General features: G+C 43.8%; 1 protein-coding gene across 15 annotated transcripts in view; it reads left to right on the forward strand.

The window, feature by feature from the left end:
* ATG13 (autophagy related 13) overlaps nucleotides 1-26610 on the forward strand; it is a 62925-nt gene that overhangs the window by 29622 nt on the left and 6693 nt on the right. For 9 of the 15 annotated variants that reach the window (XM_010334014.2, XM_074401383.1, XM_010334005.2 and 6 more), the window contains 13 exons: nucleotides 3623-3704; nucleotides 5047-5127; nucleotides 5580-5699; nucleotides 8706-8752; nucleotides 10392-10532; nucleotides 15223-15263; nucleotides 16690-16786; nucleotides 17128-17226; nucleotides 18671-18764; nucleotides 22211-22309; nucleotides 23068-23178; nucleotides 23596-23732; nucleotides 26285-26399. In XM_010334014.2, the coding sequence (XP_010332316.1) occupies nucleotides 3636-3704; nucleotides 5047-5127; nucleotides 5580-5699; nucleotides 8706-8752; nucleotides 10392-10532; nucleotides 15223-15263; nucleotides 16690-16786; nucleotides 17128-17226; nucleotides 18671-18764; nucleotides 22211-22309; nucleotides 23068-23178; nucleotides 23596-23732; nucleotides 26285-26399 (1251 nt within the window). In that variant the 5' untranslated portion in view covers nucleotides 3623-3635. The remainder of the gene's footprint in view (nucleotides 1-3622; nucleotides 3705-5046; nucleotides 5128-5579; nucleotides 5700-8705; nucleotides 8753-10391; nucleotides 10533-15222; nucleotides 15264-16689; nucleotides 16787-17127; nucleotides 17227-18670; nucleotides 18765-22210; nucleotides 22310-23067; nucleotides 23179-23595; nucleotides 23733-26284; nucleotides 26400-26610) is intronic. The other 6 variants (XM_039470397.2, XM_003920040.4, XM_003920039.4 and 3 more) reach the window with 2 other exon arrangements.

Consider the following 26610-nt stretch of genomic DNA (forward strand, 5'->3'; position numbering starts at 1 on the left):
TAATATTATGTTATATTAATGAGATAGGGTACTATGCAGCAATGAAAAAGAATAAACTGCTGCTACACCCAACAATATAGATGAATTGTATTACGGACATAATGTTGAATAAAAGCCACACACAAGAGTTAATATTGTTTATTTCTGTAAGAAATTCAAAACAGCCCAAACTAATCTATGGTGATAAAGGTCAGTAATGATTTCCTTGTAGTGGGCTTGACTGAGAAAATTGTGTTGGAATATTGGATATGTTCTATAACTTCATCTGGCTTGTGGTTATATGGGTGTATACATACAAAAATATTTCTTGACCTGTACACCCAAGATTTGTACATTTCAATGCATCTAAGTTATACCTGAATTTTTTTTTTTTTTTTTTTTTTGAGACAGTCTCACTCTTGCTCAGGCTGGAGTGCACTGGCGCAATCTCGGCTCACTGCAACCTTCACCTCCCGGTTTGAAGTGATTCTCCTGCCTCAGCCTCCTGAATAGCTGGAATTATAGGCACACACCACCACGCCTGGCTAATTTTTATGTTTTTAGTAGAGATGGGGTTTCATTATATTAGTTAGGCTAGTCTCAAACTCCTGACCTTGTAATCCACCCGCCTGGGCCTCCCAAAGTGCTGGGATTACAGACATGAGCCCCTGCCCCTGGCCTTTTTTTTTTTTTTTTTTTTTTTTTGAGACAGAGTTTTACTCCTGTGGCCCAGGCTGGAATGCAGTGGAGCAGTCATGGCTCACTGCTCATGACTCACTGCAGCCTTGACCTCCAGGACTCAGGCCGTTCTCCAACCTCAGCCTCCCAAGTAGCTGGGACTACAGGTATGGGCCACCACGTCTGGCTAATTTTTTTTTTTTTTTTTTTTTTTGTAGTTTTAGTAGAGATAGGTTGTGCTATGTTGTCCAAGCTGGTCTCCAGTTTCTGGTCTAAAGTCTTCCAAAGTGCTCAGCCTTCCAAAGTGCTGGGATTACAGGTGTGCACCACGATGCCTGGCCAAAAAATAATTTAATATGTACCCATTATTTCCTCTTTTAGCTTTCCTTTTGTTTACTCTTTTTCTTAAAATCTTTTCCCAGTCTGGCTTCCCTGTCTTTTGTTAAATGAAACTCTAGTCTCTCAGTTATCTATTTCTAAAACCCTGCCACTCCTTTATCCTGTTCCATCATTCAGCCATTAAATCTTATCAGCTCTTTATTTATGCACTGCGGGAGTGCAGTGGCCTGATCTTGGCTCACTGCAACCTCTGCCTCCTGGGTCCAAGCAATTCTCCTTCCTCAGCCTCCTGAGTAGCTGGGATTATAGGCCTGTGCCACTATGCCCAGCTAATTTTTGCATTTTTAGTAGAGATGAGGTTTTATCATGTTGACCAGGTTAGTCTCAAACTCCTGACCTCAGGTGATCCACCCTCCTCAGCCTCCCAAAGTGCTGCTAGAGTTTCAGACTTGATTACAATCCTTAATTATTGCCAAGGACCTAACTGATTTCCCCGCTTTTCTTTCCTTTTTTTTTTTTTTTTTTTAATATATATTTTATTGCACTTTAGGTTCTGGGGTACATGTGCAAAACATACAGGATTGTTGCATAGATACATACATGGCAGTGTGGTTTGCTGCCTCCATCCCCGATCACCTATATCTGGCATTTCTCCCCATGTTATCCCTCCCCAACCTCCCTACCCTCCCCCTCTCATTTCCCCGCTTTTTTAATCAAAAGTGTTCTGCTTTATACCCACAAAGTTATCTTTCTAAAGCACCATTCAGGCCATTGTTACCACTCTGATAGCGTAACTTCCTCTGGTTAAAAGCCCTGGGTGAGCTCCTACCTCTCATACACTAGGTGCAGATCTGGCTTCTAGATGGTGATTGTATTCAAGACACTCATGGTCTGGCCCCAACCAGCCGTATTACTTCCGGTGAACAAATGCTCTCTGCAAAGGAATTTGGAGGAAAGAGACTTTATTCCAGTGAACAGTTTGCAAACTGGCAGAACAAAGAGAGTGTGCAGGTTTTACAGTGCCTAGGTTTACAATCAAGTCTTTTTATGCAAAGGAAGGATTGAAACTCCCTTAGTTCGGATTGGTCAGCATAGCCAAGTTCTGATTGGTTGATAGAGCTGAGCCCTGATTGGTGAGTTTTTAAGTCGCAAACCAGAAGTCTGACGGACATTTTTTTCAAAAGGCTATTTGAGGGAATTCAGAGGGTGGAGGTTGGGGGCACTTGCCCAGTTTATGTTGGGATTGAAAACTCCAATCCATTCAGCTTGATTGTAGAAAGGGAGGTCCTGTGCTACTTTTATACATGGTTTTGAGAGTAAAGAATACATGACCAATCCCTCACCCAGCTATGGCCGTCTTGTTCTGTTTTAAACATGGCACCCCTCAGCTGCAGGAGTCCATGTTATCTGTTGGCCTGGGATGTCCATTAACGTTTTCTATCTATACCCAATCCTTTGGAAGACTGGAATACTTAATATTTCTGTATTTCTAAACCTAATTTGCTCTCTATTGTTTACACCTCTTTGTTCATGCTCTTCTCTTTAAATGCATTCTTTGTGTGTGTGTGTGTGTGTGTGTGTGTGTGTGTGTGTGTGTGACGGAGTTTCGCTCTTGCTATGCAGGCTGGCGTGCAATGGCACGATCTCGGCTCACCGCATCCTCTGCCTCCTGGGTTCAGGCAATTCTCCTGCCTCAGCCTCCTGAGTAGCTGGGATTATAGGCATGCGCCACCATGCCCAGCTAATTTTTTGTATTTTTTTTTTAGTAGAGACAGTTTCACCATGTTGACCAGGATGGTCTCGGTCTCTTGACCTCGTGATCCACCCGCCTCAGCCTCCCAAAGTGCTGGGATTACAGGCTTAAGCCACTGCGCCCGGCCCTAAATGCATTCTTTATATCAAACCATCTCAAATCATTTCAACCTGGGAGGGCTTTTTATTATTATTTTTTTTTAAACTGAGACGGAGTCTCACCATGTCGTCTTGCCCAGGCTAGTCTCAACCTTGGCTTAAGCAGTCTTCCTGCCTTGGTCTCCCAATGTGTTGGAATTACAGGCATAAGCCATAGTGGCCAGCCAGGGAGAGCATTTATAGTGTGTTTCATGAAATCCATGAATCCCATGAAATTATATGCAGACATTCCTATAATTAGGTATTTTTCTGGAGAAAAGGGCTTTTGTCAATAAATTCTCAAAAGCCCATAACTCCCCAAAGTTAAATTGATTTAGTGGGCTTTGAAGGAATATAAATTAACTCATTTTATGTGTGTTCAGCAAAGTTTATGTCTCATTAAAACTTAGTTCTAAATCTGCTGGATGATGGAATAGTTTTGAATGGATAATTATATTTAAAGCTCAAAGTTTCAGATTCAGGTAGAATGTTCTCATTCATTTTTTAGTTTCCTAGATGTAGTTCTGTGTGGAATCTGTTTTCCTCAAGAGTCAGTATCTCAGTATTTTTCACTTTGATATCTTTAGTTAAAGGAAATTTTTTTCCTTCCACTCCCACACGATTATTCCTAAGCTAGTAGACAATACCATTTCTGTATGCTTTGATGTATTATTGCCTTTTTAAATATATTAGTCATTTTTTTCACTCTCTCTCTCTCTTTTTTTTTTTTTTTTAGATTTCTGTAGGCAATGGAAACTGATCTCAATTCCCAGGACAGAAAGGACCTGGACAAGTTTATTAAATTTTTTGCCCTCAAGGTAATACTTCTGTTCTCTTGAGCCTGGAACTGTTAGAAATAACTTCCGTGCTTCTCCCTTTTGAGAACAACTCTCTTTGGAAAGTAACATAACAGCTTGCAGCTTGCCCATTTTAAGGGATACTTCTGTCTGTTGTAAACCAAACTGTGAGGTGTGGGGGCGGTATTGGGGGTGTAGCTAAAAAGTAGCTTCCAATTTTTCACAGCTACTTGTTCAGAATTTTTTCTTTTTTCTTGCTTTTTCTTTTTTCTTTCTTTTTTTTTTTTTTTTTTTTTTTGCAAGGCTGTTTGCAGAAATGTCAAACTGTTATGCCAGGTTATTGGCACAGTATGTTCCCTTTGGGTGGGAACAAAGACCGTCAGCTGGAATAGGCAGCATTTTGGACATCTTTCCTTAAGCTTCAACTAAACCTGAAATGTTCAAGTTTTATATATTCTTCCCTTGGTTAATGAGGAATTAAAACTGAATTTTGAATGCCATATTTTCCTAAATCTAAAAATCATTTCCACCTGTGTCACTCCTTCTCTCAATCATTGCCATGATAGAACAATCCATGTAGTTGATTTTAGTCATAAACTTATGCGGAAGACTTTTCCATATGGGCCAAATGATATGAATAATTGTGGAATTTTTGTTTTAAATCTACCATGATGTTCTAAGTTCATGGCAGTGAATATTTAAAACCACAGTTGGACTCATTTCTTTTTTTTTTTTTTTTTTTTTTGAGACGGAGTTTCGCTCTTGTTACCCAGGCTGGAGTGCAATGGCGCGATCTCGGCTCACCGCAACCTCCGCCTCCTGGGCTCAGGCAATTCTCCTGCCTCAGCCTCCTGAGTAGCTGGGATTACAGGCACGTGCCACCATGCCCAGCTAATTTTTTGTATCTTTAGTAGAGACAGGGTTTCACCATGTTGACCAGGATGGTCTCGATCTCTCGACCTTGTGATCCACCCACCTCAGCCTCCCAAAGTGCTGGGATTACAGGCTTAAGCCACCGCGCCCGGCTTTGGACTCATTTCTTTATGAATATCATAGCCACCGTGCTCAGCTTTCCTTTCTGCCATATGAGAGTTTTACAGTTTCCAAGCCTCGACGTATAATTCCTTTCATTGGTTGACACTGTACCCTCAGGAATGTTTATAAACTTATTCTTTCTGTGTAGTGTTTTTTCTATCTGTTCTCAAAAATTAAAATTCTACTCTATACTGAAGTATACTTATGATTAATTGGCATCTTTTAATCCCTGTATTGGGAGGATTTTAACCCTGATCTGGAGCCAGATTAGTTTGTTAAGACTTTTCATCTTTTTTTTTTTTTTTTGTATTTTTGTTTTCTTTTTTAGACTGTCCAAGTGATTGTCCAGGCTCGACTGGGTGAAAAGATTTGCACTCGTTCCTCTTCTTCCCCAACGGGTTCAGACTGGGTAAAATTCTATTATTTACTAAGGTGTATACTGTAGTGTTTGTCACAAGGCATGAATGTAAAGTTCTCAAGTGCAACAATAAGTAATACTATTTGTAGTATTATAAATAACATTAAAATACGTAATTCCATTTGATCCATTTACTTGAAAAGGATGTTCTTATTGAATGTTAATCCTGTGTTTATTTGGTTCTTAATTTTCTGGAGTGATAGGTGAAAAGCTTAGTTCTTAGAAGACAAAAATTGTATCTTAGCTAATTTCCTTATGGTAATTACCTTTTTCAACTTGAAATGTGGGGCTTTGATACAGCATTATCTGTTATGGTGAAGGGAGAAGTGAATGAATTGTCTTCCTTAGCCACAGCAGTACTTGCATTACCCAACATACACTAATTTCTGTTTCCATAATTTTTCTTGTGAGTTTTTAATGCAGAAGTCCCTTTTCTTTTCCAGTTCAATTTAGCGATCAAAGACATCCCAGAGGTTACACATGAAGCAAAGAAGGCACTGGCAGGGCAACTGCCTGCTGTCGGGAGGTCTATGTGTGTGGAGATTTCACTTAAGACATCTGAGGTAAGGTTATGGCAGGTTGGTGTCTTCATTTAGCACTCAAGACTCCTCACACTCTGAGTCCAATTCATTTCTTAGTCTTATTCCTGCACCTTCCCTGTCTGACATTCTTATCAATTTCTGAGGGGGTCATGGTTTTTTGGGTTTTTTTTTTTTGCTTGTTTGTTTTTGAGACAGGTTTCACTCTTGTCACCCAGGCTGGAGTAAAGTGGCTTGATGTGGACTCACTGTAGCCTCTGCTTCCTGGGTTCGAGCTATTCTCCTGCCTTAGCCTCCAAAGTAACTTGGATTACAGGAGCCTGCCACCACGCCCAGCTAATTTTTGTATTTTTAGTAAAGACAGTGTTTCGCCATTTTGGCCAGACTGGTCTTGAACTCCTGACCTCAGGTGATCCACCTGCCTCAGCCTCCAAAGTGTTAGGAGTATAGGCATGAGCCACTGCACCCAGCCTGTTTTTTCAAACAGGGTCTTGCCCAGTAACTGACGCTGGAGCACTGTGGCACAATCATGGTTCATTGCAACCTCAACCTCCCAGGCTCAAACAGTCCTCCCACCTCAGCCTCCTGAGTAGCTGGGACTACAGGCATGCACCACCATGCCCAGCTAGTTTTTGTATATTTTCTAGAGATGGGGTTTCACCATGTTGCCCAGGCCGGTCTCAAACTGCTGAGCTCAGGCAATCTGCCTGTCTGAGTCTGTCTCTCAGAGTCCTGGAATTACAGGGGTCATGGTTTTTGAACTTCCAACCACTTGGTATAGGCTCTTTGCCCTCTTATTCATATGATATACTTCTACTCATCCTTTAAGACTCATGTACTCTAGAAACTTCCCCCCTTTAGTGGGAGATATACCTGCAGTCTTCCTATAGTGCTTTGCTTATATTTGTTTCTACAGTATGACTTGCTGGATTGTTGTTGATGCTTTTTGGCTTCTTTCTTTTTTTTTTTTTTTTTTTTGAGACGGAGTTTTGCTCGTTACCCAGGCTGGAGTGCAATGGCGCGATCTCGGCTCACTGCAACCTCCGCCTCCTAGGTTCAGGCAATTCTCCTGTCTCAGCCTCCTGAGTAGCTGGGATTACAGGCACGCGCCACCATGCCCAGCTAGTTTTTTGTATTTTTAGTAGAGACGGGGTTTCACCTTGTTGACCAAGATGGTCTCGATCTCTTGACCTCGTGATCCACCCGCCTCGGCCTCCCAAAGTGCTGGGATTACAGGCTTGAGCCACCGCGCCCGGCTGGCTTCTTTCTTTTTGAGACAGAGTCTTGCTCTGTCACCTAGGCTGGAGTGCAGTGGCTCAATCTTAGCTCCTCCCAAAGTGGGAGAATATGGGTGTGAGCCACCAAGCCCAGCCCTAAAAGATTTTTTTTTTTTTTTTTTTGAGATGGAGTTTTGCTCTTGTCACCCAGGCTGGAGTGCAATGGCGCGATCTCGGCTCACCGCAACCTCTGCCTCCTGGGTTCAGGCAGTTCTCCTGCCTCAGCCTCCTGAGTAGCTGGGATTACAGGCACGTGCCACCATGCCCAGCTAATTTTTTGTATTTTTAGTAGAGACGGGGTTTCACCATGTTGACCAGGTTGGTCTCGATCTCTCGACCTCGTGATCCACCCGCCTCGGCCTCCCAAAGTGCTGGGATTACAGGCTTGAGCCACCGCGCCCGGCCCTCCGGCCAAGATTTTTAATTAAAGAACTTGTTAAGGTTAACAAGCTTTCCTAAACTGTAGGTGTCACCTAAAAATATTACTCATAGAATTGGAGGGAAAGACTCTTTCCCTCATTTGAAATGTGTTTGCCTTTCTGAAGGGCAGTTTGGAAATACATATCAAAATCTTAAAAGCATGTATTAAGAGGACACCCACACCACTCTTAGACCCAGCAATTCTTTTTTTTTTTTTTGAGGCGGAGTCTTGATCTGACACCAGACTGGAGTGTAGTGGCGTGGTCTTGGCTCATTGCAACTTCTGCCTCCTGGGTTCAAGTGATTCCCCTGCCTTACTCTCCCGAGTAGCTGGGACTGCAGGTGCACGCCATCATGCCCGGCTAATTGTTTGTATTTTAGTAGAGGTGGTATTTCACTATGTTGGCCAGGATGGCCTTGATCTCCTGACCTCATGATCCGCCTGCCTCAGCCTCCCAAAGTGTTGGGATTACAGGCGTGAGCCACCATGCCCAGCCTAGCAATTCTAATTCTGAAAATTTGCTCAAAAAAATTTTTTTTTTTTTTTTTTTTTTTGAGACGGAGTTTCGCTCTTGTTACCCAGGCTGGAGTGCAATGGCGCGATCTCGGCTCACCGCAACCTCCGCCTCCTGGGTTCAGGCAATTCTCCTGCCTCAGCCTCCCGAGTAGCTGGGATTACAGGCACGTGCCACCATGCCCAGCTAATTTTTTGTATTTTTAGTAGAGACGGGGTTTCACTATGTTGACCGGGATGGTCTCGATCTCTCGACCTCGTGATCCACCCGCCTCGGCCTCCCAAAGTGCTGGGATTACAGGCTTGAGCCACCGCGCCCGGCTGCTCAAAAAAATTAATTGAAGTTGTGTGGAAAGTTTTAGTCTCAAGGCTGTTTATCACAATGTTTATAGTAATGAAAATTAGAAACAACCTTTATGTTCACACTGAGATAAGGATACAAAGAAAGAATAAAGAAACAACATTTATGTCCAAGAATAGGAGGACTAGTTAGATAAAATGATAGTCATGTGGTGGAATACTGTGGAACCATTATAAATTATTTAGATTTTTTTTTTAATTTTTAATTTTTTTCGTTTCTTAGAATTTTTAATTATAAAGAAAATTCCATGACATGTTTATTAAAAGAAAGTAAGTGATCAAAACAGTATATAGACTGTGATTGTACTTATGTAGAGAAGAGACTGGTTTGATTATAAGTTTATATCCATTTTTTTCTTTTTGCTTATCTATAACTTTTAATATTTTTATGTTGATTGTAATACTTTGAAATTAAAAATAATTTTTCAAACAAATGTTTTAAATTTATCCTATCTACAGGGAGATTCCATGGAGTTGGAAATATGGTGTCTTGAAATGAATGAAAAGTAAGTGCTGCATCTTAGGAGGGCTCTTGGTTGTGGTTGCTGAGGATAAAGTAGATGACGTCATGTGAAAAGCTGGGCTTTGTTTTGAGAATCAGGGAGGACATTCTGGCCACTTAACAAAGCCAGTAGGTCTTTGCTACAATTTGCTTCATGCTTGGCTTCCAGCCTAGATATAGAGATGACCTTCAAAGGGAACATCAGTCCAGCGAGACTCAGACACCACAGGGAAAGAGCAGCAGAGAAAGCTGAGAAGGCTTTTTTGTTTTCCCAGAGTACAGCTAGTTCTCTGAATCCCTTGAGAGCTCTTGTAATATGACTACTATATTTTGTCTGTTTTCTGTGTAGCAGCCATCCAGTAAGATCTCCCCTCCCTGCTCCTTTTTACAGACTGTATGGGGTAATGGATTAGAAATGCATGTTATTTCCTTCCCCCATTTTCATCTTTCAAGACAGATTAGCTTACCTCCTGCCTGAAGCTTCAGTTTTTAGGAAGAGTATATAGGAAAATTGAGGAAATATCAACACATCAAAAGAAAAATCTTAGTGATAAGTATATGTGGTGGGCATTAATTTTCTTTCTTTCTTTCTTTCTATCTTTCTTTTTTTTTTTTTTTGAGACGGAGTTTCTCTCTTGTTACCCAGGCTGGAGTGCAATGGCAGGATCTCGGCTCACCTCAACCTCCGCCTCCTGGGTTCAGGCAATTCTCCTGCCTCAGCCTCCTGAGTAGCTGGGACTACAGGCACGTGCCACCATGCCCAAAAATTTTTTGTATTTTTAGTAGAGACGGGGTTTCACCACGTTGACCAGGATGGTCTCGATCTCTTGACCTCGTGATCCACCTGCCTCGGCCTCCCAAAGTGCTGGGATTACAGGCATGAGCCACAGCGCCCGGCAGTTTTCTTTATTGAATACGATACAGTCTGGGCCTGGTGGCTCACGCTTGTAATCCCAGCGCTTTGGGAGGCCAAGGCAGGTGGATGACCTGAGGTCAGGAGTTTGAGATCAGCCTGGCCAACATGGTGAAACATTGACTGTACTAAAAATACAAAAAAATTAGCTGGACATGGTGGCATGCACCTGTAATCCCAGCTACTCTGGAGGCTGAGGCTGGAGGATCTCTTGAACCTGAGAGGAGGAGGTTGCAGTGAGCCAAGAAGGCACCAATTGCAATCCAGCCTGGGTGGCTGAGCGAGACTGCATCTCAAAAAAAAAAAAAAAGGAAAGAAAAAAAATGTAATTGCTAGGTTATGGCCCAAAATTTCAGTACCAAGCTGGCTTTTCTTCAGACTGCTGCTGTTAGATTATTGAGATAGACAGCTCATAGGATAGTATGTCTGCACCTTCGTTAAATATAATTGCAATGTTTATTTGTTTTCAGATGTGCTGCTTTATTTCTAAAAATAATAATAATAATAACCATATTGAAGCTAGAAAAAAATATATTTAAGTGCCTTTTAGTGGTCATCTGCTTATGTCTAGAACATGAGAAAGTAAACATTGGCTTACCTCAATAATCTGTTGATAAAGATATAATTAGAGTTCTCCAGTTAGTTCAGAACATGTCTTCATAACAAATTTGGTCTTGTGTAGCTCCAGTGCTTACTAGGAAAATACTGACCCTATCTTTGTGTCTGGCAGGTGTGATAAAGAAATCAAAGTTTCCTACACGGTGTACAACAGACTGTCATTGCTGCTGAAGTCTCTACTTGCTATAACTAGGGTGACACCAGCCTACAGGCTCTCCAGAAAACAAGGGCATGAATATGTCATATTATACAGGTAAACAGCATAGATGCCCGTCTTAATTCACTTATCAGCCTCCTCACTTTGCACATTGACTGGCACTTAGGTGTTCTGTGATGATGTTTTTGACAGTTGTTTGGTTAGTTGGATTATTGATGCTGTTGCTTTCGTATGATCACTATCCAGCCTTCCTTGTGAACCTCAAGGAAGTAGTCCCAGCTACTCAGGAGGCTGAGGGAGAATTGCTTGGGTCCAGAAGGTCAAGGCTATAGCGAGCCATCACACCACTGCACTCCAGCCTGGGTGACACAGAGCGGGACCCTGTCTCAAAAATACATGTATAGCCAAGAAAAAGTTTAGCAGATTTAAACACTGTATCAGTATTTACATGAATAGTGAACTGCCTAAGTCTCAGCATTTTGTTAAAGGGTATTTACTTAGCAAGATCTCTTTTAGTAACACTCTATTAACATTGTTTCTATAGGCCAGGCGCGGTGGCTCAAGCCTGTAATCCCAGCACTTTGGGAGGCCGAGGCGGGTGGATCACAAGGTCGAGAGATCGAGACCATCCTGGTCAACATGGTGAAACCCCATCTCTACTAAAGGTGCAAAAAATTAGCTGGGCATGGTGGCGCGTGCCTGTAATCCCAGCTACTTAGGAGGCTGAGGCAGGAGAATTGCCTGAGCCCAGGAGGCAGAGATTGCGGTGAGCTGAGATCGCGCCATTGCACTCCAGCCTGGGTAACAAGAGCGAAACTCCGTCTCAAAAAAAAAAAAAAAAAAAAAAGCCGGGCGCGGTGGCTCAAGCCTGTAATCCCAGCACTTTGGGAGGCCGAGGCGGGTGGATCACGAGGTCAAGAGATTGAGACCATCCCGGTCAACATGGTGAAACCCTGTCTCTACTAAAAATACAAAAAAAATTAGCTGGGCATGGTGGCGTGTGCCTGTAATCCCAGCTACTCAGGAGGCTGAGGCAGGAGAATTGTCTGAACCCAGGAGGCGGAGGTTGCGGTGAGCCGAGATTGCGCCATTGCACTCCGGCCTGGGTAACAAGAGTGAAACTCTGTCTCAAAAAAAAAAACATTGTTTCTATATTACTTTATGGCAGGAGTCACTAAACTATGGTCAGCTGGCCATCTGCTTGTTTTTATAAATAAAGTTTTTTTAGAACACATCCTTCCCATTTGCTTACACATTGTCTATGGCTACTTTTGTAATACAACAGAAAGCTGAGTAGTTGTTACACCCTACCTATATGGCCCACAATTCTAAAATATTTACTATTTGATCTTTTGCAGAAAGGTTTGTTGATCCCTGCTTTTTAGTATCTTTTGTCTGTCTGATCTGTAGTTAATTTGGGGCTTGTATTTCAGATATTTATATACATTTATTTTCTTTTCTCTCTCTCTCTCTCTTTTTTTTTTGAGATGGAGCCTTACTGTGTCACCTAGGCTGGAGTGCAGTGGCACAATCTTGGCTCACTACAACCTACGCCTCCTGGGTTCAAGCAATTCTTGTGCCTCAGCCTCTTGAGAAGCCGAGATTATAGGTATACACACCATCATGGCTGGCTGATTTTTCTATTTTTATTAGAGATGGGATTTCACTCTGCTGGCCAGGCTGGTTTCAAACTCCTGGCCTCAAGTGATCTGCCACTTTGACCTCCCAGAGTGCTGAGATTGCAGATGTGATCCACTGCACCTGGCTACATTTCTTTTCTGTCACACAAGACTGTAGTCCTTAAGACCCAGGATTCATTTTTATCTTTATTTCATTCCTAATATCTAACCATGGAGCTTCATACATTGCTGGAGCTTAGTATTTATTGAATAAACTCATATATATATATATATATATATATATATATATATATATATATATAAAATATATATTTTATTTTATTTTATTTTTGAGATGGAGTTTCGATCTTGTTGCCCAGACTGGAGTACAATGTTGCAATCTCGGCTCAGTGCAACCTCCACATCCTGAGTTCCAGCGATTCTCCTGCCTTAGCCTTCCTAGTAGCTGGGATTACAGGCGTCCACCACCACGCCCAGCTAAGTGTTTATATATATATTTTTTTTTTTGGAGACGGAGTTTCACTCTTGTTACCCAGGCTGGAGTGCAATGGCACGATCTCGGCTCACCGCAACCTCCGCCTCCTAGGTTCAGGCAATTCTCCTGTCTCAGCCTCCTGAGTAGCTGGGATTACAGGCACGCACCACCACGCCCAGCTAATTTTTCGTATTTTTAGTAGAGACGGGGTTTTACCTTGTTGACCAGGATGGTCTCGATCTCTTGACCTTGTGATCCACCTGCCTCAGCCTTCCAAAGTGCTGGGATTACAGGCTTGAGCCACCGCCCCCGGCCCCACTGTTTGTATTTTTAGTAGAGACAGGGTTTCACTATGTTGGCCAACTGATCTCGAACTCATGACCTCAGGTGATCCACCTGCCTCAGCCTCCCAAAGTGCTGGGACTACAGGTGTGAGCCACTGCACCCAGCTTATGTTTAATTTTTATCAATATTACTTGAAAAATATCAAAACAGATTTTAGGTGTTTTTAATTCAAACTTCTTGCTAATATAGACTGGCCTGTCCAGGAAGTATCATAGAAGGTTCCATTATGTTTATGTTTTTATTTTTTTCAGAATAGTCTTACCTAGTTAATTATTCCATAGTGGAAAAGATTTTCTACTTTGTTAAGCCATTTACTTAGAGATTTCTCCATGACCAGGCACTGTGGCTCATGCCTGTAATCCCAGCACTTCTGAGGCTGAGTATATTGCTTGAGCCCAGGAATTCAAGACCAGTTGGGCAACATGGCAAGACCCTATTGCTACTATTTTAAAAATGATATGTATATAAAAAAAGGAGGCCGGGCGCGGTGGCTCAAGCCTGTAATCCCAGCACTTTGGGAGGCCGAGGCGGGTGGATCACGAGGTCAACAGATCGAGACCATCCTGGTTAACATGGTGAAACCCCGTCTCTACTAAAAATACTAAAAATTAGCTGGGCATGGTGGCGTGTGCCTGTAATCTCAGCTACTCAGGAGGCTGAGGCAGGAGAATTGCCTGAACCCAGGAGGCGGAGGTTGCGGTGAGCCGAGATCGCGCCATTGCACTCCAGCCTGGGCAACAAGAGCGAAACTCCGTCTCAAAAAAAAAAAAAAAAAAAAAAGGAGTTCCCCGCAACTGAAGACCACTTATCAAACGCTAGTACATTCTGGCCAGGTATGGTGGCGCCTGCCTGTGATCCAAGCACTTTGGGAGGCTGAATTGGGAAAATAATTTTTTTTTTTTTTTTTTTTTTTTTGAGACAGAGTTTCGCTCTTGTTACCCAGGCTGGAGTGCAATGGCGCGATCTCGGCTCACCGCAACCTCCGCCTCCTGGGTTCAGGCAATTCTCCTGCCTCAGCCTCCTGAGTAGCTGGGATTACAGGCACGCACCACCATGCCCAGCTAACTTTTTGTATTTTTAGTAGAGACGGGGTTTCACCTTGTTGACCAGGATGGTCTCGATCTCTCGACCTCGTGATCCACCCGCCTCGGCCTCCCAAAGTGCTGGGATTACAGGCTTGAGCCACCGCGCCCGGCCCGTTTATTTTTTTTGAGACCAGGTCTCACTCCTGTTGCCCAGGCTGGAAGGCAGTGGTACATTCTTGGCCCACTGCAGCATTGACTTCCTGGTCTCAAGTGATCCTCTCACCTCAACCACCCAGGTATCTGGGATTACAGGCATGCACCATCACACCTGGCAAATTTATTTTTTGCAGATGTAGGGTCTTGGTATGTTGCCCAGTCTGGTCTGGAACTCCTGGCCTCAAGTGATCCTCCAGCTTCTGTAGCAGGATCGGTGGGGAACAAATCTCTTGAACACTGAACTGAGAGAGGAAGTCGCTTTTTATTCAGCTGTGGGAGGCTAATGCCTTGACCACTGACTTCCTGGTGAAGCAGCTCCTTTCATTTTTTATAGGCTTACAATGCTAAAGGGGAAACTGAGGCGAAACTGTTGCATTGTCCATTGGCTGGACATTTGACCTCACAATCTTTGACTCATTGATTTGCTAGTTCATTTGCAGCATGAGTGGGAATAGGCAGGGGGCTTACAGAGACAAGACAAAGGCAGTAAATTATTAATTGGCAGAGGTATTTCCAGGAGGGGGCCTGGGTAGTGCAAACGTGGAGGACATGACCCAGTGCCTGGCTCCGGCCAGTAGTGATAACATTCTTTGTAACTCTTTCAAGGCTTATGGATAGAGAGGATGGGAGCCAAAAAGAGTCATCTTCCCAGTCCTTGGGCCTCTTTATGGCCTGGTTAGTGGCATCAGCTAGTTGTCTGACCACCAATTCAAGCTCTTTGGTATTTTCTCTCTTTTTCACTCTTCTTTCCATCCAGAGGCGAGGAGGAGGTGGAGGCCGGGAAGCGGGAGGAGAGGAGGGGGTCTCCCCTCCCACCTCAGCCTCCAAAAGTACTGGGATCACAAGCTTAAGCCATTGTGCCTGGCCGTATTTTCTTTATTTTTTAACCAAACCACTCTGTATACATCTCCATGCATGCAGCTTAATTGGAGAAGTAGGAATTATTAATGCTTCATCAGGAGAGGTGTTTGTGCACATGAATAAAGAAGGCTTCATTTTGTTTGTTTTGTTTCTAGGTGTTTGGGCTATAGAGGCGTTTAGGAGTAAAGAATCAGGTAACATTTCTTATTTTTTCTTCCATACAGGATATATTTTGGCGAAGTTCAGCTCACTGGCTTAGGAGAAGGTATGTATCAAGGTTGAAAAACATTTGTAGTGTTCAGAGCTCTCGTAACTTAAGAGATGAGTTTGTTTTCTACTTGTTATAATATGTGGTTGGTTGTCTTTATATGCATAATACAAGTAAAGGAAAGATAAGAATGCAGGTAGGTGGTCCAAACATCTGCCAGGGGTAACCAAATAATTTTTCCCAAAGTTCCAGGAACTCAGTCTTCTTTCTTGCTCTTTATAAAACTGTCTGTTTTCCTAATTTTCTACAATGAGGAAGTTAAATGTTTCTGATGAACACCAAGAATTTTGAAAAAATGGAAATGAAACCAAGAAAATCAGGAAAGCTATATTGAAAGTGCCACTTGCGCGCCGGGCGCGGTGGCTCAAGCCTGTAATCCCAGCACTTTGGGAGGCCGAGGCGGGTGGATCACGAGGTCGAGAAATCGAGACCATCCTGATCAACATGGTGAAACCCCGTCTCTACTAAAAAGTGCAAAAAATTAGCTGGGTATGGTGGCACGTGCCTGTAATCCCAGCTACTCAGGAGGCTGAGGCAGGAGAATTGCCTGAGCCCAGGAGGCGGAGGTTGCGGTGAGCCGAGATCGCGCCATTGCACTCCAGCCTGGGTAACAAGAGCGAAACTCCGTCTCAAAAAAAAAAAAAAAAAAAAAAAAAAAAAAAAAAAAAAGTGCCACTTGCAAGGTCATGGGTCTTTACTTAGCTCTGGAGTGGCAGCTTGGGGGAAGGCAGTTATTTCTGAAATTGAGGTGTTTGTGTGGCATTCTAGTGCTCCTTCACTGTCTTTTTTTTTTTTTTTTTTTTTTTTTGAGACGGAGTTTCGCTCTTGTTACCCAGGCTGGAGTGCAATGGCGCGATCTCGGCTCACCGCAACCTCTGCCTCCTGGGTTCAGGCAATTCTCCTGTCTCAGCCTCCTGAGTAGCTGGGATTACAGGCACGCGCCACCATGCCCAGCTAATTTTTTGTATTTTTAGTAGAGACGGGGTTTCACCTTGTTGACCAGGATGGTCTCGATCTCTCGACCTCGTGATCCACCCGCCTCGGCCTCCCAAAGTGCTGGGATTACAGGCTTGAGCCACCGCGCCCGGCCTCCTTCACTGTCTTTTCTATCATGTGACATATCTTTGCAGGGATGGTTAGTAGAACTTTGTCCGGCTTTAAGACTAACAGTTATTTTACCTCTTTGAAGGTCGCTTTATCTGTAAATAGAGTGCTATTTCCCCTGCCAGTATTGGCTCAATACATAGAAACCTATATATATACACACGTGCATACACACACGAAATTGAGGCTGCTGCACTTAACGTGCTAAGTGGATAGTGCCAGAGATCATACAATAGGCCAGATAATTCAGGGAAAGACAGTCTATGGGCAATATCAGTGTTCTCTGCAAAAAAAGTTAATAATGTATCTCTTCTCCTAGGCTTCCAGACAGTTCGTGTTGGGACAGTGGGCACTCCTGTGGGCACCATCACTCTTTCTTGTGCTTACAGGATTAACTTGGCCTTCATGTCTACCAGGTGAGGAAGAGCACTGGAATCCGAAAGAAATCTTCCAAAGATGTTAACGTTTTTTTCCTCCTGAACTTCAAGACTAAACCTACAATTCAGCTTTGCTGAAAGCAGTGCCTTCAGAAGAATAAAGTCAAGAAAGAGAGAACACAGTTGCCAGATTGGAGAATTTGAGTGTCCCAGAGCCAATTTGTCCAGAACATAGGATTGGTGGTTTATATTTAGGGATTGTGATAGCTAAAGCTCTGGTAGTGCCTGCCAACAGATGTAAGGTGAGGGGCCCTCTGAGGACTTTGTGGGGGCTGGAAAGGCATTCTAACAAATATTGGACTCTGCTTATTGTATTACAGGCAATTTGAAAGGACCCCACCTATCATGGGGATTATTATTGATCATTTTGTGGACCGTCCCTATCCCAGCTCCTCTCCCATGCACCCCTGCAATTACAGGTGAGGAAAGTGAAAAGGTGCTCTCCCAAACTGCAGCTGGGCAGAGGCATCCATCCTGCACAGGTGCACAGAACACCTTTCTCAGCACTCAACTCACTCTCCAATGGGCATGGGGTCACTGATGGAGACCCCACATGGAGATAAATCAAATGGGCCAGTAATTTGTGGAATTATCCTTGGCAAATTAATTGGTTTTCAGATTACCGTCTAGCACGTTAGTTTTATATCACAATAAAGTGTTTCTAGGTCTGGAACTCAGAAAACAGAATTCTCTAAGGGTTGGAATAGATGTGTATCAGTAAGGATACTACCTTTATGTGATAGACTTGTGCAATTGAATAGCTTGTCTTAAGGTTTAATTACTTGTTTTATGGAGTCTGTATTACGGATTATTATTTGAAAACTCAGATGTGAGCTCCACCACTAGCCTTGCTTAAAAAAATGCTCTCGCGCCGGGCGCGGTGGCTCAAGCCTGTAATCCCAGCACTTTGGGAGGCCGAGGCGGGTGGATCACGAGGTCAAGAGATCGAGACCATCCTGGTCAACATGGTGAAACCCTGTCTCTACTAAAAATACAAAAAATTAGCTGGGCATGGTGGCGCGTGCCTGTAATCCAAGCTACTCTGGAGGCTGAGGCAGGAGAATTGCCTGAGCCCAGGAGGTGGAGGTTGCGGTGAGCCGAGATCGCGCCATCGCACTCCAGCCTGGGTAACAAGAGCGAAACTCCATCTCAAAAAAAAAAAAAAAGAAAGAAAGAAAATGCTCTCAGGCCAGGTATGGTGGGTAATGCCTATAATCCCAACACTTTGGGAGGCTGAGATGGGTGGATTTCTCGAGTCCAGGAGTTCAAGATCAGCCTGGGCAACATGGCGAAACACCGTCTCTACTAATTAAAAAAAAAAATGCTCTCTCAAATAATAGGTCAGGTAAGAAGTTTGGGTTTAAAAAACAAAACAGGCTGGTTGTGGTGGCTCACACCTGTGATCCCAGCGCATTGGGAGGCCAAGGCAGGAGGATTGCTTGAGCTTAGGAGTTCAAGACCAGCCTGGGTAACATAGGGGGACCCCTGTCTCTACAAAAAAATTAAAAGTTAGCTGAGCGTGATGGCACATTTCTGTAGTCCCAGCTACTAGGGCAGCTGAACCAGGAGGATCGTTTCAGCCTGGGAAGGTTGCAGTGAGCCATGCCACAGCACTCTAGCCTGGGTGACAGAGTGAGACCTTGTCTCAAAAAAATAAAAAACAAGAACAAAACATATCAAACCTCTGAATGCTACTCTCTGGAATGTTTGAAATTATTGAGGACTCCACGTGCCTCTCTTGTCAGTATGAACTGTGTTAAACAGTTCATAGCACATTCCCATCCTTACTTATCTAATTGCCTTTTGTAGCCTTTCTGAAGTTGACTTTCACCACCATAAATTATTTCTTTTTCTTCACTTTAGAACTGCTGGTGAGGACACTGGAGTAACATATCCATCTGTAGAAGACTCTCAAGAAGTGTGTACCACCTCTTTTTCCACCTCCCCTCCATCACAGGTAGGGGGATGCAGGTCTGGGGTGGCGGTGGCGGTTTGATATATATATAGGCTTTATGAAATGGTGTCCACATTTGGCTACAATCCCTTTTGGTAGTCATGGTGATTGTTAAAGGAATTACTTTGAGGGGTAAGAGACAGCCTTCTTATCCGGAAGATAGTATTTCTAGTCTGTAATTATTCATAACCTTCAGGGTTACATTTAGCTTTTACCTTCCTGGTGACATCTTAAAATTCCCTAGAACATCAAGTCACAGAATTCAGATGTATTCTGACACCAGAGATTTACTTTAACCTATGCTTGTTAACTTCATATCTACTTATCTATTGAGTAGTAAATTTCATTTATAATAATGAAAGGAGCTCCAAAGAGCCAAAAGTTATGTAGCATAAAATGCCAGGGAGAAACCAGTAGTATAGTTTTTCTTTATACATGACACAGATTTCTGCCTATGTGTATTCTCTAGCCAGACATTTTTAACTATTAACTTTCCACTTCAGTCAGTCTTCAGTGACAAACCCAGTTTCATAAAACACAGGCTCCAAACACTGTCGTCAGCTTCCCCAGAGAGAGCACCCTTGTGATCTTGTGTAATGTGTGTGGTACCAAAGCTGCTTTCATTGCAGTCATTTTTGCAGCTGGCTGAATTGCAGGAGCACATTTCTTGCCTTCCACCTCAAATCACACATTCCCAGCCTCCTTGCCTCCAGATTTCCCTTCTGGCTGCGTCGTCTTCATTATTGCCTTCCTCTTAGACTTTCACATTAGATAGTTTCTTCTAGACCTACCTCAGTTCTATCTTCCTTTAAATCAGCCCCAGATTGTCCCATTTCAACTTCTTATTTGGGAGACCAGACAAATTCATTAGCTGTTCATGTGTTTTTATTTTCTGTGTTTTTTTGTTTGTTTTTTTCAATTTTTCTTTATACTTTTTTTTTTTTTTTTTTTTTTGAAGCCATTCTCACTCTGTTACTCAGGCTGAAGTGTAGTGGTGCTGTCATGGCTTACTGCAGCCTAGACCTCCCAGGCTCAGGTAATCCTCCCACCTCAACCTCCTGAGTATCTGGGACTGCAGGTGTATGCCACCATGCCCAGCTAATTTTTTGAATTTTCTGTAGAGATGGGGTTTTGCCATGTTGCCCAGGCTGTCTCTACCCAAAATACAAAAATTGGCCAGGTGTGGTGGTACAAACCTGTAGTTGCAGCTACTTAGGAGTCTGATCTGGGAGGATTGCCTGAGCCTGGGAGGTCAAAGCTGTAGTGACCCGAGATCACACCACTGTACTCTAGCCTGAGTGACAGAGCAAGATCCTGTCTCAAAAAAAAAATAATGAAATAAAGTCACAGTTGTAATGTGTTTCAAAAGCAGGCATTAATGACTGTGAATGATGATGTAAAATCCAAGCCTCACTATTGTTTCTGTTGTCCTAGCTTGTTTAGGGCGAAAGAGATTCTGTTCTAAAGTTGCCGCAACAGTTTAGTTTGGGGGATTGAGAATTTTCATTCCCCTGCTGCTTTCATGTTAGCATTGATCTTGTCAGGGGAGCTTCTTGCATACTTACTGACACAGAGAAGCACTGACAAAAAAAAGCAGACTAGCCGGGCGCGGTGGCTCAAGCCTGTAATCCCAGCACTTTGGGAGGCCGAGGCGGGTGGATCACAAGGTCAAGAGATCGAGACCAGCCTGCTCAAATGGTGAAACCCTGTCTCTACTAAAAATACAAAAAAAATTAGCTGGGCATGGTGGCGCGTGCCTGTAATCCCAGCTACTCAGGAGGCTGAGGCAGGAGAATTGCCTGAACCCAGGAGGCGGAGGTTGCGGTGAGCCGAGATCGCGCCATTGCACTCCAGCCTGGGTAACAAGAGTGAAACTCCGTCTCAAAAAAAACAAAAACAAAAAACAAAACAAAACAAAAAAAAAAGCAGACTAAGAGACAAAGACCTGCTTTCTTCCTAGCGCACATTAATGGAAGCAGGGGTTCTTTTTTTTTTTTAGGTAATTAAGTTGTAGATATGTTGAGGTTTTTTTTATTTTTATTTTTATAAGCTCATCTCAGCTGTTCTAAAAGAGATGTCAAATTTAAATTTCAGTAAGCAGTTCTGTTTTACAAGTAATAGATTCATAAATAATAAAGTTGTGACTTGTGAGATATGAGGGATGGTGAGACTGGGCCTTACCGATTAGTCTGTCTGTTTCCCAGATACAATGGGAAGTTGAACCTAAAAGTAAATGTACATTTAGTAGTTTCTGCACCTGATGTTTGCATCAAAGTTTGCATGCCTGTGTGACTAGATGCTATCCTTTTCATGGTAACCGACTCCTAATGCGTCTTATCACAGTTTAAAACTAGATCACACCAAGTTCTTATCAGTAGTCTGCACTCCGTAAGTGAGCCCTATCATTACTCCTTGGGGACCTCTGATCAAGGCTGGTACAGTTTGGTACAAAAATAGTCCCTTTTGAACCTAGTTTCTCTCAGCGGTAGAGAGACAATCATTTGCTGTCATTTCTTCTCATTCCTGTTAATGTCGAAGTAGTATTTTTCTTAGTGACTTGCATAATTACTCAACTCAGCAGCTTCTATTGGAGCTTTTGCTGAATGTCAATGTGATATTGTTGGTTTTGCCAACAGTATGAGGATTGTTGTGCCATTTGGGCACAGAATTAAGTCTAGAAATGAACCTACTGTGGCCTGAGGTCCTGCCTCCAGTTCTAAGCATTAATTAGCTAACGGGTCAGGTATAAAATGGAACAGCAAGACCCAAAATAATCATTATGCCCATAATCATTATGCCCTTAAGTAGCTTTGAAATCATAAGAGTTTTCAACGTGCCCCAGCTTTTACTCTATCAAGTTCACCTACGCCAGCAGGGACTGTAAGAACGCACACACACACCCCTGCACACCCACTATCTTCCCTGGAATGACGTAGAAAAGCGTATATCTGAGCTGCTTAAAGTTCCAGCCAACAAATGTCAGCTGTTTGAAACTGTCCTACAGATTCTGGGTTTCCTGAAAAAGGCTTTCAGTTGCACATTACAGGCCCTGCATCCTTATCCATCTTCAGCACACCTTGCATCTGCAGTCAGGCCCTTCTGTTGGAAACTGCTATCTGACTTCCTCTCTTTTTTGGGCAGAGACAGATTAATGCTTGGCTCAGGTTTCTCTGTTTCATCAAGTTTTAGCCAGCTCACATCAGCTTTGTTTTCTAGCTGCTCATCAGGGAGACAGGCATGCATGAAATGCCCTGAAGTAAACATTACTGTAGGACCTTCCAAGTTGTCCCTTTAGAAAGACAGCCCCACGCCCTCGCCTGCTTCACTCCTGACTCTAGTGTTGGTTCCAGCCTTTCTTGCTACTGCTCCTTTGAGAGTTTTTTCACTTCTTTCTCAAGCCCCTTTTCTTTTTTCTTGTTTCTCCTGTCTCCGTGTGTGTCTGTGCACAGTGTGTGTTTACTGTCACAAAGGCACATTTTCAGACCCCTACTCCTGTGGTGACGGATACCCTGAGGGTCCCCATGGCAGGACTGGCCTTTTCCCATCAAGTGAGTCCATAATGGGAAGAAGGGGATATAATCAGATGGCATCCTTTTATTTTAAAATTGTAAATAAATTACAGGGTATAGTTATTTAAATGTCCCGAGTGTTGTGTGGGATTATTTTGAGGCTTGGTAATAGATTTTAATAGGACACAGCCACAGCCCAGCAGCCCAAAATAGGGAATTTTCATCTGCCCCTCCTCCTACCATTGATGTGAAAAATACATGGAGTTATTTATATCAGATTTTTAAATAAACAACTCAAGACCGGTATTCTTTCTTTTTTCAATATAAATAGCAATATTCCCATCTCCAGGGGTGATGGAGGGTGTGATTAGAGAAGATGGCTTTCTGTTTCAAAGGTACCTCAGGACAAAGGAGAAAATAGAATGACTTTGGAGAACCTGATGACTTTGGCTGCAAGTTCTGTCCAGGCTTGTGCTCCACACATCTGCTGGGCTTAGCACTGAAACAGTTAGCTCAGCCCCTGGGAAAATGGGGCACAAGAAACTTATTTCAGGCCTTTGGGAGGCTCCACAGCTTGTAATCCCTATCCCAGTACAAACAAGTCTGTGTTTTTTTCTCTGATAACTGAATGGCCTGGTCTGTCCCTAACCCCTATCACGTCAGGCCCCCTGCAGTGTGGGCATGTGGGTGGGAGCCATTCCTTACCTCTCTACTGAGCCCTCCTGTTTGTCACGCTCTGGGATTGCCTGTTTTTTCCTTGCCTTTCCTCTTCCCCTCTTTGTTTTTCTCTTGCTTAGCTCTCAAGCTCTCGCCTTTCCTATCAACCTGCTGCCCTGGGCGTTGGATCAGCTGACCTGGCTTATCCAGTAGTGTTTGCTGCTGGCTTAAATGCTACACACCCTCACCAGGTATCTTTAAAGATGGGAGGACCATGGGTTTCCAGTGCTGCCTCCCCTACCCGGAGGCAATTAAGGGCTGTCTCAAGGCTGACGTGTTCTAAGTGCTATATTCTGAAGCAAAACTCTTTTGTAACTTCAGAGACCTAAAGTGACTCTCAGGAAGAAGTCTCTTAGACTTCAGAAAGGAAAGATGGCTTTTCAAGGATTTTCTCCCTCTCTTTCTTTTTTCCTCTGTAGTCATTATCATGCATGTCTTCCCTCCCTTAACTGAGTTTCAGAGAGGATAAAGGTCCAGGGATTACTGCCCACCTGGTGGCAGCATTGGTGATGGAACACTTGAAAGCAGATACTATCATGCTAGAATGTGAGGTTCCCCTCCTGCCTGGCATGCCATAATTCACTGTCTCTTTCCATTTTTCCCCAAAGCTGATGGTTCCTGGGAAGGAAGGTGGGGTACCCCTTGCTCCCAGCCAGCCTGTTCATGGTGCCCAGGCTGACCAGGAGAGACTGGCAACCTGCACCCCTTCTGACGGAACCCACTGTGCTGCCACACCCTCCAGTAGGTGAGTTCACATTTTGGCTCTGTCTCTGCTAAGGCTGGCCAGAGGCCTCGGCTCCCTGACACACGTGCTTATTTGGTATCAGGAAAGAGTAGCTTTCAGCCTTGGCTGGGGCATGGCATTTGTGCCCAAAGCATGGACTCCTGACTGGGAATGGTGGTTCACACCTATAATCCCAGCACTTTGGGAGGCCAAGGTGGGAGGATTGCATGAGGCCAGGATTTTGAGACTAACTAGGCCAATGTAGTGAGACTATCTCTCAAAAAAAAAAAAAAAAAAAAAAAAAATTCCCCCCCCCACTTTTTTTTTCTTTTAAGACAGAGTCTCACTCTGTTGCCCAGGCTGGAGTGCAGTGGTGCAGACTTGGTTCACTGCAAACTCTACCTCCTGGTTCAAGCGATTCTCCTGCCTCAGCCTCCCGAGTAGCTGGGACTAAAGGCGCCTGCCACCATGCCTGGCTGATTTTTATATTTTTAGTACAGTTGGGGTTTCACCATGTTGGCCAGGCTGGTCCCAAACTCCTGACCTCAAAGGATCCACCCACCTTGGCTTCCCAAAGTGCTGGGATTACAGGCATGAACCACCACACCTGTCCTCAAAAAAAAAAAAAAAAGGAGAATTGCCTGAACCCAGGAGGCGGAGGTTGCGGTGAGCCGAGATCGCGCCATTGCACTCCAGCCTGGGTAACAAGAGCGAAACTCTGTCTCAAAAAAAAAAAAAAAAATGTAAGTCTTTGTCTTTTCTGATTACTGAAGTGATACATTCTATAAGACTCAAATCCTGAAAACATTAGATAGGAAGTGAACTTCTCATACTCCCACCCTGCTGAACTCACCACTGTTGCCTGCTTTTTCAGAAGGGTTAAGTGATTGGCCAGAACTCACTTACCTCACAGGGCAGGAGGGCGAGCAGATTCTCTGACTCCAGAACACCAGCCCTTCTTTCCATGATGCTCCCACTCTCCCTGGGGAGCCACGAACTGTTTTGGTCTGCCCTACCCTCCCTTGATTTTGAAGGCCTTAGAGATAATGAGATTCCCTCACATTCTAAATGAACTTTCTCATGATAGAAATTCCTTATTTATTTATTTATTTATTTCATTCCCACGGTAAAAGTGGTAAAGTGGGAGGGAAGTCATTTAGAAAGGCTTCTTTTGTGTGTGTGGCATCCATCAGGAAAAATAATTTATGTCATTCCTAGCTTCTCAAACTTCCAGCCTCTCCCTTTCTCCCTCTGTTAGATGATCAAAGGCATTTTACACTCTAGTTTTTTGAGCCTTGACTCTTGGGACATGTCCAGGAGTAGCCAAAGACAGGCAGGCAACTTATCTCACAGGGCAGGAGGCCGAGCAGATTCTCTGAAAAAGCAGGCAACTCCCTGTGTGGGAGTTCTTTTTTTTTTTTTTTTTTTTTTTTTGAGACAGAGTGTCGCTCTTGTTACCCAGGCTGGAGTGCAATGGCGCGATCTCGGCTCACCGCAACCTCCACCTCCTAGGTTCAAGCAATTCTCCTGCCTCAGCCTCCTGAGCAGCTGGGATTACAGGCACGCGCCACCATACCCAGCTAATTTTTTGTATTTTTAGTAGAGACGGGGTTTCACCACGTTGACCAGGATGGTCTCGATCTCTCGACCTCGTGATCCACCCGCCTCGGCCTCCCAAAGTGCTGGGATTACAGGCTTGAGCCACCGCGCCCGGCCAGGGAGTTCTTAAATACAGGTCATAACAGCTCAAAAGTCTTTGCGCAGTATGGGTCCTCCCTGCTGGCCGGAGTCCAGGGGCCACTTGACTACACAACCCTCCTGCCCACCTTGAACCCCAGTTTTTGGCCAGAGGACTTTTCCTAACCCTTGCTGCTTGCAGGACTGTGACTGTTGATTTGGCAGCCACAACCATGGGTCCCCACTTTTGCTGCTTAGAGCCCCTTGTGCAGGACTCAGTGTCAGTCTGAAGGGCTGGGGAAGGAGGGAGTGGGAGCAGCAGCCAAATTAAATGTCATTCAAAGATCTTAGTTAAAGGAGGGATGACTGGGGGCAAGGAGAGGGGAGGAAACATGGCGGGGAGCCCAGAGAACCTTAGCCCAGGCAGTTTGTCAAGGGTGAAGAGAGCTCTGGCTGACTAAGCAATCAAATTTGGAACTAAAGAGGAAGAAAAGCTAAAAATTTGGGGTCTGGCTATGTAATACATAAATATTAAAACTACAGTTGTTTATGAGAGTTGCTTGCCTGTATCTATGACTCCTATATGCATGGTAACTGATATTTATCGTTGGTCTTTTCGACTGTATTTTAAGTAAGTTTTGCACAATTGTAACACTGAGCTTCATTCACATATGTATGACTTTTAGTAGTTCCAGGAAGTGCAGCCCTCTGCAGTCAACTTAAAAGGCAGGGCGATAGTGGCATCAGCCAGACCACATAATGCCATCTCCCATTGGATGGGCCATTGGGGGCCAACTCCTGTCCTAGGCTATAGCCCCACTAGAGTGGATTTATAGGGTACTAAGTCGTCCTGCTATGGTTTGAGAATGAGTACTAACTTAACCTTTCTTCTCCAGTGAGGATACTGAAACCGTATCAAACAGCAGCGAGGGACGGGCCTCCCCACACGATGTCTTGGAGACCATCTTTGTCCGAAAAGTGGGGGCTTTTGTCAACAAACCCATTAACCAGGTGATTTTTCTGCCACTGCCACCTGTGAGAATGTCTGAGTTCTTAGAGTAAGGCCCCACAGGTAGTGTTATTCACCTGAGATACTATTATATATGAAACTACTGAACTGGCATGCAAAATTGTATGTGTGTATAAATCTCTCTGTGAAGAGGATTAATAACCTGTGTGACCCCTCTATAATAAGTCAAGAACTATTGTTCTGTGACCTTTT

The sequence above is a fragment of the Saimiri boliviensis genome, chromosome 6 (assembly GCF_048565385.1).
Source record: "Saimiri boliviensis isolate mSaiBol1 chromosome 6, mSaiBol1.pri, whole genome shotgun sequence".
NCBI lineage: Eukaryota > Metazoa > Chordata > Mammalia > Primates > Cebidae > Saimiri > Saimiri boliviensis.